Source organism: Trichophyton benhamiae (assembly GCF_000151125.1).
Source record: "Trichophyton benhamiae CBS 112371 chromosome Unknown contig00476.0, whole genome shotgun sequence".
Classification (NCBI taxonomy): Eukaryota; Fungi; Ascomycota; class Eurotiomycetes; order Onygenales; family Arthrodermataceae; genus Trichophyton; species Trichophyton benhamiae.
In genome coordinates this window covers 489,686-502,044 of record NW_003315108.1, presented here as the reverse complement: position 1 = coordinate 502,044, position 12,359 = coordinate 489,686, and the positions used below count along the sequence as shown (strand labels likewise).

The following is a 12,359-nucleotide window of genomic DNA, read 5'->3' as shown; positions in this document are numbered from 1 at the left end:
CGGTTAGTGTCAAAATTTTATCACGTGATGCATTACGCGCGCTCCAAGAAATATATTGATTTTTAAGTTGGAACTTTTTGATCTCACAAAACTCCAGCTTGTTCTTCATCCTTGGAACACGCTGAAGGCCGCGTTATCCGAGTCAACGCCTGCCCAGGTACGCCTTGATTTTATGGGGAAGTGAGCCTCGACTACCCCGCACGCGCGTTCGACTCCAATTCATCTAGGTTTTATGAAATCATAACCACTCCTTCCTGGCCAATGGCTGGATCAACCCAAACCTTGGTGATGACGTCAACTGCGCAGCAGCTCTAGGTGGAATGAATAGATATATACCCTATGTCGGTATTGTACTGACTACTATTCAGCCTTCAGTTGCCTAGCAACTGTTCATTGAGTGATCTATGTGTTGTTACTTCCTCTCTGTATCAAGATGCCGAGCGATTCTACCCCAAAATACCACCAAAAGGTGTATCCAAACTTTAGTTTGAAGGACAAAGTATACATTGTTACCGGGGGCGGCAGAGGTTTGGGCCTTGTGATTGCAGAGGCAATGACTGAGGCAGGAGCCGATGGTTTGTCCTTCTACCTCTCCGTGCGTCCCTGTATTAACAGGTGTGATAGTTCATTGCTTTGATGTGTTGCCCGAGCCAGATTCAGAATTCTACGTTTCCCAGGAAATCGCGAACAACGATCACATTGGCTCGCTACATTACCATCATGTTGATGTCCGTGATTTGAAACATCTGGAGGAAGCGGTCGATAGAGTTGCCGGCCTATCAGGGAGGATTGACGGGCTTGTTGCTGCTGCAGGAATCCAGCAGCTCAAGGATGCAGTTGACTTCACTCTAGAAGACGTTACTAGAATGTTGGATGTGAACTATACCGGACTCTTCATGACGGTTCAGGCAGTCGCTCGACATATGATTGAGTCAGGGACCCGAGGGTCGATAGTCCTAGTCGCTAGTATGAGCGGCTTTGTAGCGAACAAGGGACTTCATTCAGCCACATACAACTCTTCGAAGGCAGCAGTCGTCCAGCTTGGCCGCAATCTGGCAATGGAGTGGGGCCCGAAGGGTATTCGTGTGAATTCTCTCTGTCCCGGGCATATCATCACTCCTATGGTTGAGAAAAATTTCGAAGAAGTTCCGGAACTGAAGGAGATTTGGATAAAGGAAAGTATGCTAGGCCGTCTAGCTCGACCTGAAGAGTTTACCGGAGCGGTTGTTTTTATGTTGAGTGAGGCTAGCAGTTATATGACTGGCAGCTCGCTCATAATCGATGGCGGTCATACAGCTTGGTGAGCTGGAAGGCTTGGTTTAGTTTCCTTGTTGGTATGTCGAGGTGTCCATCAGTTATGTTTCTGTGATTTTGAGCATATGGTGTATTAGCTTGTTAGCAGCCTAATTTTATAACCTTCTAAACTGTAATTGAGGGAGCGGTGTCTATATACTTAGACGATTTGTACTGGGATATATAATTACTTTTAAACTATTGGCTTTCATTGCTTATGTATTCTATTGGTTTACTATTTATAATATACTCTAATTTTTTGTTCAACCAATGAATATCCTTTATTTTTACCTACGCAACAGTCAGTGATGAAAATTCATTGGTTGGTGGAGACGTTTTATCCAATTAGCGCAATGGTATTGAATAACTAGCTTTATAATAAAGCTGTCTCTTAATTCAACGGTAAAAGTGGGGCCCTTTGTCGCCCAGTGATTGATGCCGTCACTTGGACGTCTATATAAACTCCAGACCGTCTTCCACTGGCCATTTTTCTTCCCTAATTTTTATCCCTGAGATTTAGACACTCCTTGCTTAAATTCCACTCTCCAAGGCTAGCATTAGTTAATTCTCCTGCTCCTCTGGTTACTGCGTCACAAAATACCATGCCTATGGGCCGAGATGCTGACATGTCCGAACACTTCTCAACGTCAGCAGTTTCTTTTGCTGGCCCTCTTCTTACCGCCGAAAGTGGCGTGGAGACAACACCTCAGGCTACAAGGAGGATAAAAAAGAGAGAGGGCTCTTCTGAGGAAAACGGTTTCGCGATTCTAGGCAATAACGGTTTTAAAAATGAAGATTACCGTTGTGGTGGCCCAGGTCTTGTAAGGCTCCCTACACTCAACGAAATATTAAAACCCAATGAGCCTCTCTATATACTTTACCACGAGGAGCTGGTAGGTCCACTAAGAGATATACTTGAAAAGTGGAATGTTGATTCCAAATATATACATTTGGTAAGACGATATCATGCTAGAGACAGCCCTGACACATCGGCAGAGACCGTCGTTGTCTCTGCCAAAAAACATGAGCTCGATAGTTCTTGGCTTCATGCTTGCCAGGAGATCCATCACCTTTTCCTACAGCATGGTCAGGTAAGATTGAAAATCGAAATCTCCGATGAAAGAGCTCTGGAACCCGTATTCTCACGATCAATCACGGCCACTGATCCATTTATACATAAATGGCAAGGTTTAAAGGGTCAGATATTGAATATTCTCGAAGGAAGGGAATGGACCCTTCTCTCTGCTCACCTTAGGGGTCCCCGAAATGGCAAGTTTGCACACACGGTAGTAATTTGTGTCAGGGAGGACTCGCGGCAAAACTGGAATGATGTTCGAGATAGTATTGTTCATCACTTGGATACCAATGATCTGACCCATACTGCCGTGGAAATAATCCGTGACTCAATATTTCATTACCCGGAGCAAGCAGCTATTCTCGATGAGCAGGACTGGAATAAGAAGGCTAAACTTGGCGGTAGTCTCGGAATGGGAGGAGAATCCACTTCATCATTCACTTTTGGAGGGTTTGTTGAGTTACAATTCCATTGCCATCACCAATGGAAAAGATTTGGTATGACAAACTTTCACTCTATAGCAAATGATCATTGCCTCGATGACTGGAAAAGACACGGAATTATACCTGATGACTCTAGAAATAACATTTCTATTGATCATCCAAGCCTTGGCGATCATAACATGTCTATGAAATATTATGAGGATAAGGCTGCAGACATCCAAACACAGAAGTATTATGAGGTCCAAAGACGGTTCGAAGGCGAAGGTCCATCTCTTTCTAGGAGTCAAAAGGCCAACTTCAAATACGATACGGATCTTCTGAATAGGTATATCAAGACCATCGATCTCGCTAATGAGTTTCACCAGAAAGGAAACCAATATCTGGGAAGAGTATATACAGCCTCAGGGTTTAGGATAACCGCAACGAACAGGATATTAGACTGGGCCTTGATTGAAGTAGAACGCGGGAGACTGTCCAACAATGAAATACCATCGGCGGAAGAAATTCCCAGAAGCCGCAGAGAGAGATACCGCCCAGACGGTACAGTCTTACAGGCAGCCACATATCTCGAAGCCGACATGCACCTGTGTAAAATCGGCCGTAGAACTGGTTTTACAGAAGGCCGACTCGGTGCTCTACATGTTGCTGATCTACAAAGTTGGTCAAAAAACCAGGATGGAAGCTGGACCAAGGCCCGTGGCTCACTTCATGAGATTTTTCCTGTTGCTCCCCCAGAGACATTTGGCGATCCTGGGGATTCTGGTGCTATCATAATGGATCGAAACGGATCATTTGTAGGACTTTATGTTGGGGGATGTATAGAAACTGGTACAAGTTATTTCATGGAAGCCAGCGATTTATTCCATGATATTAAAGATATCACTGGTGCGATAGATATCAGGATTCCGCAAGACGACTCCTATTAGATATCAAACTAGGAAATACATTGCGATGTGCCTGCTTCATTGCCTGGTTGGAGTTGACGAGCATCAAACTGGCTATTTCCGTCATTTTGGCGACCCGCCGCTCCGGTGGGGCGCGGCCGCAACTCTAAGCTTAATTCTGTAGTTGAGGCTGAAAACAAAGACAGTACTTATTCCGAAAGATAAAGAAGGTAGATACAGTTAACGAAAAAAAAAAAAAAAGAAGTACTTCGTACAGAGCAATCATTTACATCAAGGTCATGACGATGTATGGAAATAGCAGGACAAAACAAACTCAATCACACGTTATCATTCCCACCACCAGACTCATTTCGTCCCAGACAGTTATCCTCCCTTCGATGGCATTAACTCGTAAAGCGTAAAGGCGCACGGTGCAGCTGTCAAATGTCTGAGAAGTTCATTGATGGTCAGCGCTATAAACTAATACGCAGTAAATATTGTCGAGCACTTACGAGCTGCGCAGTAGTATGATCCCAGTTGGGTCAGTCGGCCACAGCCAAATTGGAGACATCTAGACCCGCAGTCCGAGAGGTATCCACCGCTGCTGTAACCGCTGTGTAACCCGCTTGACGATAGGGAAGGTGGATAGAGTAACGTTTCGTAGTCACTGGAGTAGATCCGATTGGAGTCGAAGTTGGGCGTTGGGTAGGATTCACACCAAGATCTCAGATAGTTTGATGCGCTGAATTCGGGGATAGGGAGGTATTCTGTGTCTGGATTCAGGTACGGCTTGGAGTCCTCAAACTCCTCCCACAGGAGCCGTTCGGGGAATCTGATCTTGATATCTGAAGCATAGGGCCACATATTGACTGGTAGAACAACAAGACAGTTCCTTTGACTGATAGAAAATAATGTATAAGTGTTAATGAGTTACAGCGGTAAGAAGGGGTGATTTTAGACTAAGAAGAGGAGCGGGGATCTCTTCGTCTTATATAATTCATTTCGTATAACTTTTCTCGCTCATATCAATATTCTACTTAGCGCCTTAACTTTGCGGCGCAGCGGTTAACTAACTTCGATCCTGGGTGACATTGAGAAACGATATTTCAATGCACGAGACACAGCGAAAGGCCTATCACAACTGCGAGAACAGGGCAAGGGAGACCCGGGCGTTTGGTTGGAGTCACAAACGATTTCCTGGATGCAGCCCAGTGGTAGAGTTGATTGGACACCGTTTACCCATATATTCATCCCCCTTGTTCATTAACTAGCGCTGGATGAGGCTCTATGAATAGGATCTGAGGCGAATTCCGCGCTCGGGACATTGTCGATATGCTAAAGTGTTCAATGCACACGGCACGGCTGTTGTATCGGTAGGCGCCGGAGACCTGTTTCGAGCATGAGATTAGTTATTGAACATGGACGTCATGCCATAACTAGTTTGGTGACAGGGCTGGCCTCTATTTTTATCAGGAGCCTGCAAACGGGGCGCATAGGTGACGTTGGTCTAAATATGGACGACTGTCATCTGCTCAAAGAGCACAATGCATGAGCAATATTGACTCATTCTTGAATACTCGAAGGGTGATGGCTCGTTAGGCATCCATATCCACGCAAGCTGGGTTGGGACTCGAAGTGGTGATGGTGACGGCATCCACTGCGAAATAATAACGGCGTAGCATCCGCATGACCGAGAGATTCGACGGCTCGAGTCTTCCTATGTGATCCGCCATGGGATGGAATCTAGACCGTAGGCGCCTCCTTTGCGGCGCAGCCTGTCATGCGCTGTCAGTCTCGGCTTGATTTCGTTGCCTAGACCGACAACGGGCGGCGACAAGATGGCCAAGTTACTGGGTAGTTAGTTAGCTAGTCGCCGAGGCACGATGGCTTCCTCTAGATGTCTCTAAGATAGTGGCGTAACTGATTAACTAGTTAGTTAGCTGCTGATAGCTGGTAGTTCGTCCGAAGTGGCCTGGTCGTTAGTGAAGTCGCTGAGCGTTGAAGCGCCAGCTCGCGGCCAACCACCATCCAACCAAATATTAATTAATAGCCAACTAGACAGCCACTCTTTAGTTGAATAACTAAGTTAGTTAACTCTTGTTGGCGAATCGCAACTCCACCTTTGCTGGCAGCAAGCTTGACGGCCCAAAGACCACAGCAATAGACAGAACGCAGCAGGCAGACCACCCGATAAGCGACAAGAGGCACCGAGAAGAAGTAGAATTATACCCAGATGCCGCCGATTCCACAAGCCCTGGGGCGGCCGCGAGTGATATCCTATGTCCAGACGTACTTCCCGGATAATGGACCCTACGTCTCGCTGCTCCCGCTGTACACAAGCTCCAGCGGCATAACGCATATCATCCTGGCTGCGTTCCACATCAACGAGGACGCAGAGAGCATTACTTTGAACGACGACTCTCCAGACCATACTCGCTACGGCCCCCTCTGGGAAGAAGTGCGGGTGCTCCAGGGCGCAGGAATCAAGGTGATGGGGATGCTTGGGGGCGCTGCAAAGGGGAGCTTCAGGCGGCTGGACGGGGATACATTCATGGAATACTACGCTCCTCTCCGTGAGCTGATCAGAATTCGCCAGCTCGATGGCCTCGACCTGGACGTGGAGGAGGAGATGTCTCTCGAGGGGATCATCCGGCTCATCGACGCCCTCAAGTCAGACTTCGGCAACCGCTTTATAATTACCCTGGCCCCCGTTGCGTCGGCCATGGTACGGGGTTTACGGCATCTCTCTGGGTTCAGCTACTTTTCCCTGGAGGAGCAGAGAGGATCCAAGATATCCTGGTACAACACTCAGTTTTACAACGGCTGGGGCGGCATTCAGGACGTAACCGCCTACGAAACCATCATGTCTAACGGGTGGCCGAGCGAGAAGATCGTTGCCGGAGTCTTGACCAACCCTCGCAACGGCACTCAGGGCTACGTGCCCGTGGAGCTTCTGAATCTTGTTTTTGCGACGCTGTGTCAAAAGTACCCATCGTTCGGTGGCGTCTCCGGGTGGGAGTACTTCAACGCCCTTCCCGGAGGGGAGGAGAAGCCATGGCAATGGGCGGCTATCATGTCCTTTATCTTTGGAATGAAATATCTGTATGACACTGCCGTCATTGGAGCTTTCTTGATGGCAGCGAATAATGGCCCGCATAGAAACTGATGACCACTCTAGACGACCCCGAAGACCATGTAGATTCAGAGAATTGGAAGCAAAGGGAAAGGAAAAGGGGCCAAAAAAAAAAAGGAAGAAAAAAAAAAAGGAGAACTGTCTTAACGTACGATCCTTGGTGGAGTAGAAGTTGCATATATAAAAAACCATGTTCAGCCTGAAACTGCGTTGTCTCTCTGTTTACGCCCTGACGTAATAACGAGTTAACTAGCTTTTTGCCTGCTGCCTGCGACCTCGCATATAATTTTTTCATGCATGAAGAAACAAGAAACATTCATGATACAAGGACTCGACTGTTTGCCATTGAACACGCCCGGACAGCTCCGTCGAGCCGATAACTAGTCGCTGGTCGATGAGTTTGCAGACATGCGACGGTATCAGGAAGTGCTTGCAACCGTCTGCTCGACGCTCATCCGGTTCCTGGGTTACATCTTCCTACGCTGGGTATCTCGCCCTCTCCCACCACCTCGACCGAGAGGACCATCCAAAGCTGACATTGAGCTCTAGATTCCCGCTCATCATGCGCCTCCGATCACCGTGTCGTCCCTGTGTATATATCTAAGCTTGATATGGGCGACGTCCTCGAGCTCGAGCTCGACGCGCGACCGGGAGGACCAGCGTGCAACCGCATCCACGGCCAAAGAGTCAACCAAAGATACTCAAAGCCCTAGAAATGGCAGACAGGTGTCCGTATTACGGTCCCTGCTGACCGGCCTGCCATGTACCAGCTCGAAGCTGGTGACTTGGGTTACTGTGGGCGCCAATGTACTGCTCAACATCTTCATACTTGATTTCGTCTTTCGTGGATCGCTTTTGTACCCTACGAAGGACCTCTCGTTCGCTCGGGTTGGATACGTCTCGAAAAACAGCGCTAAGATTCTCATCCGAGAGCCCGACCCAGAAAACCTGCCATTGACGGTGTATCACCGGCTCAAACTCGACGCTCCAACGGATTCTTGGACGCTGACCGAAACGATAGACACTCTAAATGATACAACGGACTACACGTTCCCGGTAGTAATAGACGGCCTTGAACCTGAAATGGTGTATGAGTACCTGCTATCCAACAACATATCCGGAGAGTTCACCACCGCCCCAGGACCAACCTCCCTAGGGTCAATGCATCTCAACTTCTGGACGACAAGCTGTATCAAGGCGAATTTTCCGTACAATCCATTCTCCCACCCATTCAGGATTTACGGAATTGAACTGCTTTCCCAAGTGTACTCTAAGCTGGATGATCTGGCCATACCTTCGTTCATGCTTTTCCTGGGAGATTTCATCTACATCGATGTGCCTCTGCAATTCGGCTCTGCCATCAAGCATTACAGAGACGAATACCAAAAGGTCTACGCATCTCCAAGCTGGCACACGGGCAAGAATCCCGCCATAAACCTTCCCTGGATCCACATGCTTGATGACCACGAGATTCAGAATGATTGGCACGATGGCAATGTCACTGAACCATACCCTGCCGCCATTGACCCTTACCACCACTACCATGTGAGCGTTAACCCTCCAAAGGCAAAGTCCCCTCACGCATCTCAGGAGAACACGACATATTTCTCCTTCACTCGGGGACCTGCGTCATTCTTCATCCTGGACTCAAGAACATACCGTTCCCCTCCTGGACTGGATAACTCAACTATGCTTGGATACGCACAGCTTCAATCCCTACTAGATTACATCTCCTGCCCTGAACCCGCACCGGTGAAATGGAAGATAATCAGTAGCAGCGTGCCATTTACCAAGAACTGGCACGTAGGGACATCTGATACTTGGGGAGGATATTTGAAGGAACGTCAAATTCTCCTGGAGGCCATGTGGCGAGCTGAACGTACCCTCGGTACTAGAATCGTCCTTCTTAGCGGCGACAGACACGAATTTGCTGCCACGAAATTCCCCAACCCTTCTACAAAGCAGACCGACTCCTCATCTTCATCCCTTTCCAAAGGCGAAGGTCAGGGTATCTATGAATTCTGCGCCGGACCATTGAACCAGTTCTACCTTCCCAGCAGTTCCTACTACCAGACTGATGATGAGGATGTAACTATTAAATATATTCCAAACGGCAACTTCAAGTTTGGCGCCGTGGGTATTGACATTCATCCGGATGGAGGGTCTGACCTAACATATACATTATACGTGAACTCCGAGGCTGTATGGCAATACAAGCTCTCAATGCCTTCAGATATAAAAGCAGGGGAAGCGGAGTTCCCAGACGGTGAGGAGGTGTTTGACTTGGTTAGCCGTCCAAAGGGGAAACTGGACATGGGAGTTCTTATGTTCTGGAGAGGATTATACTGGCTAAATTCACAGGTCAGCAATCTTGTAGAGGGGGTGAACGGGTTAATTCTGAAAAAGGAAAGGCTAGACGAGTAAAATTGGCGTTATAGTCATGGCATGGCTTTAAAATACTTGTTGTATCAACTGTTTATGTTTCATCTCATTCGTGCTACGCTCTTTGGCTTTGAGCTAGGTATCAACCTCGGCCATTAAAACGAAGGTAAAGGAGGATATTGAACAAAAACGTGCTTGCTCGGAGGAGGCATTTTTGAGGCTGTCCTGTACGCCAAAACGCCATTTTCTATGGTACCTTTCCCTTCAGCCATAAAATGCAGTGAAATAATCATCAATATATAATGGTTCGAAAAAGGGGGCATCATCGGCCTCGTCTGCTGCTGCCTCCGCGGCCACCGCCCATTCCACCCATACCTCCCATAAGGCCACTCATCTGGCTCATCATGCTCTGTAAATCCATACCCCCTAGACCAGGCATTCCTCCACCGCCTGCACCGCCTCCTTGAAGCATTTGCATCATTTGCTGCATGTCTCCCATTCCGGGCATATTAGGCATGCCAGCGCCGCCCATGGCAGCCATCCTCTTTTGCATAGCTGCCATCTGCTGCTCCTTGTTGCCGCCCTTCAGCATATTCTGAGCACGCTGCATCTGCTTCTTCTGTCCTCCCACTTTCTTGGCCATGCCAGCCATCATCTTATGTTGAGAAAGAAGGTCTTCAACTTCTCTGACTGTCGTTCCGCTTCCACAGGCAAGGCGGACGACCCGGGTAGGTTGGTCGACGAAGACCTTGCCGTCTCCGTCTAGCTCTGAGGCAGTCATACTATCGAAGATATAGATCATGCGCCTGAGCTTAAGCGAGCCGTCTTCGTCGTCAAGACCAGATGTTATGTTTGATAGACCAGGTATCATACTGGAAATCTTTGACAGGGGCCCCATTTTCATAATTGATGTGATGTTCTCTCGGAAATCCCGTAGAGTGAAGATTCCCTCTGAGATGTGCTTATATGTCTCCTTTGCGCCAGCCGAGTCCTTCGTTACCGCTTGAACATGCTCTACCAAACTTGCCATATCGCCCATTCCAAGCAGCTTTTGGACAAATGGCCGTGGTGCAAATCTTTCCAGGTCGAGCATATGTTCACCGGTTCCCAAGAATATAATAGGCGTCCGGGTTGCAGCGACAGCGGAAATGGCACCACCGCCTGCAGCGTGCCCGTCTGTCTTTGTAATGATGATTGCTCCAAAGTCTGCTGCTGACTTGAAGGCTGCTGATTGCGTCTCTGCGGCCTGACCAATTGTACTATCTAGTACCATGATGGTCTGGTCTGGTTTTATAGCAGACTGAATCTGGGTCATTTCTGCAAACAGGTCTTCCTCTTGCCGATGTCTTCCACTGGTATCAACTATGATGATATCAAACCGCTCTTTCTTGAACTTCGCCACACCCTCTGATGAAACCACAACAGGGTCTGTCTGTGTCAAGCTACCGTAATATGGAATCTTCGCCTTCGTAGCATTTTGCTTGAGCTGATCAAAAGCACCAGCTCGGAATGTATCCGCACAAACAAGGGCTGCCTTGAACCCCTTAGTCTGGTAGTGCCTCGCTAGCTTTGTACATGTGGTCGTCTTTCCAGCACCTTGCAGACCAACCATCATAATGACATTTGATTTGCCCTTTTTCGGCTTGAAAGGCTCAGCATGTGGATCGACAAGTGCAACCAGTTGATCAAAAACGGCCTTCTGAATTAGACGTTTCTTGTTGACCGCTGGGGGTATGGAGGGTAGCTGAACGGCAGCTTTTATAGATTTGCGCAGCTGCTGAACTAACCGGACGTTTACGTCGGCAGATAGAAGCGCTGCGCATATCTCTTTAATCATAGCATCTAGCGCCTAGAGGGGGGGTCAGTATGAAGAAGTAGAGGGAACGGTGGCCGTTGTGTCTGGAAGCTACCTTTTCATCAACCGCATTTGACCGGGTCAAATCGCTGACGGCGGCGTTTATACGTCGCCCCAAGTCTTGGAGAACCATCGCTTATGTGATATTCGGCCAACAGCCTCTGACAGTAAAGGACGAGCTTCAAATGTTGTTATCCTCGTCTTGCTTCCTCTCGATGTGTGTGTTCAAACACAAAAAGGCGATAAGGCATGGGGCTGTTCACGTGACCGCGATTTTTCCTAATCTTTTTATCAGATAAAAAAAATGTTGAAAGTTGAAGATATCAAAAAGAAAAAAAGCAAGAAGAAACACAGCGCAGAACAAGATGGCGCCGCCCTCGATGAAGAAGAGAAAGGTGGACGAGGGGATGAGGGGAAAGACGTCACGGCCGAAGAAGAAGTTCAGAAAGCAGGAATACTACAGCAGCAGTTCGGAGGAAGAAGAAAACGGAGGAGCTCCAACCGACTTTGCAGCAGTGAACCTCAATGATTCCGACAGCGACGCTGAGAAGTCCATACAAAGCGATGCTTCTTTAGAAAACGATGAGCCGGATCTACAAGCGGAAGATCAAGAGGAATTGGCTGCAACGGGAGAGTCAGATGGCGATGATGATGATGAGGAGGACTCAGATGCATCTTCAGTTACTTCGTCTCAGGCTGGATCAAAAAGCACAACAAGCCGAAAACATGTTTCCAAACGAAATGACCCGACTGCCTTTTCCACGTCCATATCGAAGATTTTGTCTACAAAGCTTCCCACATCTGCTCGGGCGGACCCATTGCTGTCACGAAGTAAAGCTGCAGCTCAAACAAGTGCAGATATAGCAAACGAGAGGCTTGAACACCGCGCGAGGGCAAAACTACGAGCAGAAAAGAAGGAAGAGCTAGACAGGGGCCGTGTGAGGGACGTACTGGGCGTTGACAGGGGTGAAGCTGGAGAGACAGCAGAATTTGAGAAGAAGCTGCGCAAAGTAGCTCAGAGGGGTGTTGTCAAACTATTCAATGCTGTCAGAGCAGCACAGGTACGGGGTGAAGAAGTTGCCAGGGAAGAAAGGAGGAAGCGCCTCACAGTTGGAATGAATGAGCGAGAGAAGGCTGTTAACGAGGTCAGCAAGCAAGGCTTTTTGGACCTAATAAACGGCATTGGTTCGAAACCTATTGAAGAAGCTTGATTATTATGTTAATTGATATCCGAAGAGGAAGAAAAGCATGAGCTGATATAGGAGTTCTGGTTATGTGGGTGTTTCTGACATGA

At 48.0% G+C, this 12,359-nt stretch overlaps 6 protein-coding genes across 6 annotated transcripts; 5 read left to right on the top strand and 1 right to left on the bottom strand.

Annotated features, from left to right (window-relative positions):
- Positions 1-433: 433 nt before the first annotated feature.
- Positions 434-1,304, top strand: ARB_06819 (oxidoreductase, short chain dehydrogenase/reductase family superfamily; the record flags this gene model as incomplete). The annotated part of the gene is made up of 2 exons (XM_003015013.1): positions 434-575; positions 616-1,304. The coding sequence occupies 2 exons, from the start codon at positions 434-436 to the stop codon at positions 1,302-1,304; spliced, it is 831 nt and encodes a 276-aa protein (XP_003015059.1).
- A 591-nt stretch (positions 1,305-1,895) lies between these two features.
- On the top strand, positions 1,896-3,737 carry ARB_06818 (uncharacterized protein; the record flags this gene model as incomplete). Its single annotated transcript, XM_003015012.1, has 1 exon — positions 1,896-3,737. One exon carries the CDS (start codon positions 1,896-1,898, stop codon positions 3,735-3,737), a length of 1,842 nt encoding a protein of 613 aa, XP_003015058.1.
- A 2,191-nt stretch (positions 3,738-5,928) lies between these two features.
- Positions 5,929-6,861, top strand: ARB_06817 (uncharacterized protein; the record flags this gene model as incomplete). The annotated part of the gene is made up of 1 exon (XM_003015011.1): positions 5,929-6,861. The coding sequence occupies one exon, from the start codon at positions 5,929-5,931 to the stop codon at positions 6,859-6,861; it is 933 nt and encodes a 310-aa protein (XP_003015057.1).
- A 1,050-nt stretch (positions 6,862-7,911) lies between these two features.
- ARB_06816 (uncharacterized protein) lies at positions 7,912-9,252 on the top strand (the record flags this gene model as incomplete). The annotated part of the gene is made up of 1 exon (XM_003015010.1): positions 7,912-9,252. The coding sequence occupies one exon, from the start codon at positions 7,912-7,914 to the stop codon at positions 9,250-9,252; it is 1,341 nt and encodes a 446-aa protein (XP_003015056.1).
- Positions 9,253-9,532: 280 nt separating this feature from the next.
- Positions 9,533-11,047, bottom strand: ARB_06815 (uncharacterized protein; the record flags this gene model as incomplete). The annotated part of the gene is made up of 1 exon (XM_003015009.1): positions 9,533-11,047. The coding sequence occupies one exon, from the start codon at positions 11,045-11,047 to the stop codon at positions 9,533-9,535; it is 1,515 nt and encodes a 504-aa protein (XP_003015055.1).
- A 383-nt stretch (positions 11,048-11,430) lies between these two features.
- Positions 11,431-12,276, top strand: ARB_06814 (uncharacterized protein; the record flags this gene model as incomplete). Its single annotated transcript, XM_003015008.1, has 1 exon — positions 11,431-12,276. The coding sequence occupies one exon, from the start codon at positions 11,431-11,433 to the stop codon at positions 12,274-12,276; it is 846 nt and encodes a 281-aa protein (XP_003015054.1).
- Positions 12,277-12,359: the final 83 nt, after the last annotated feature.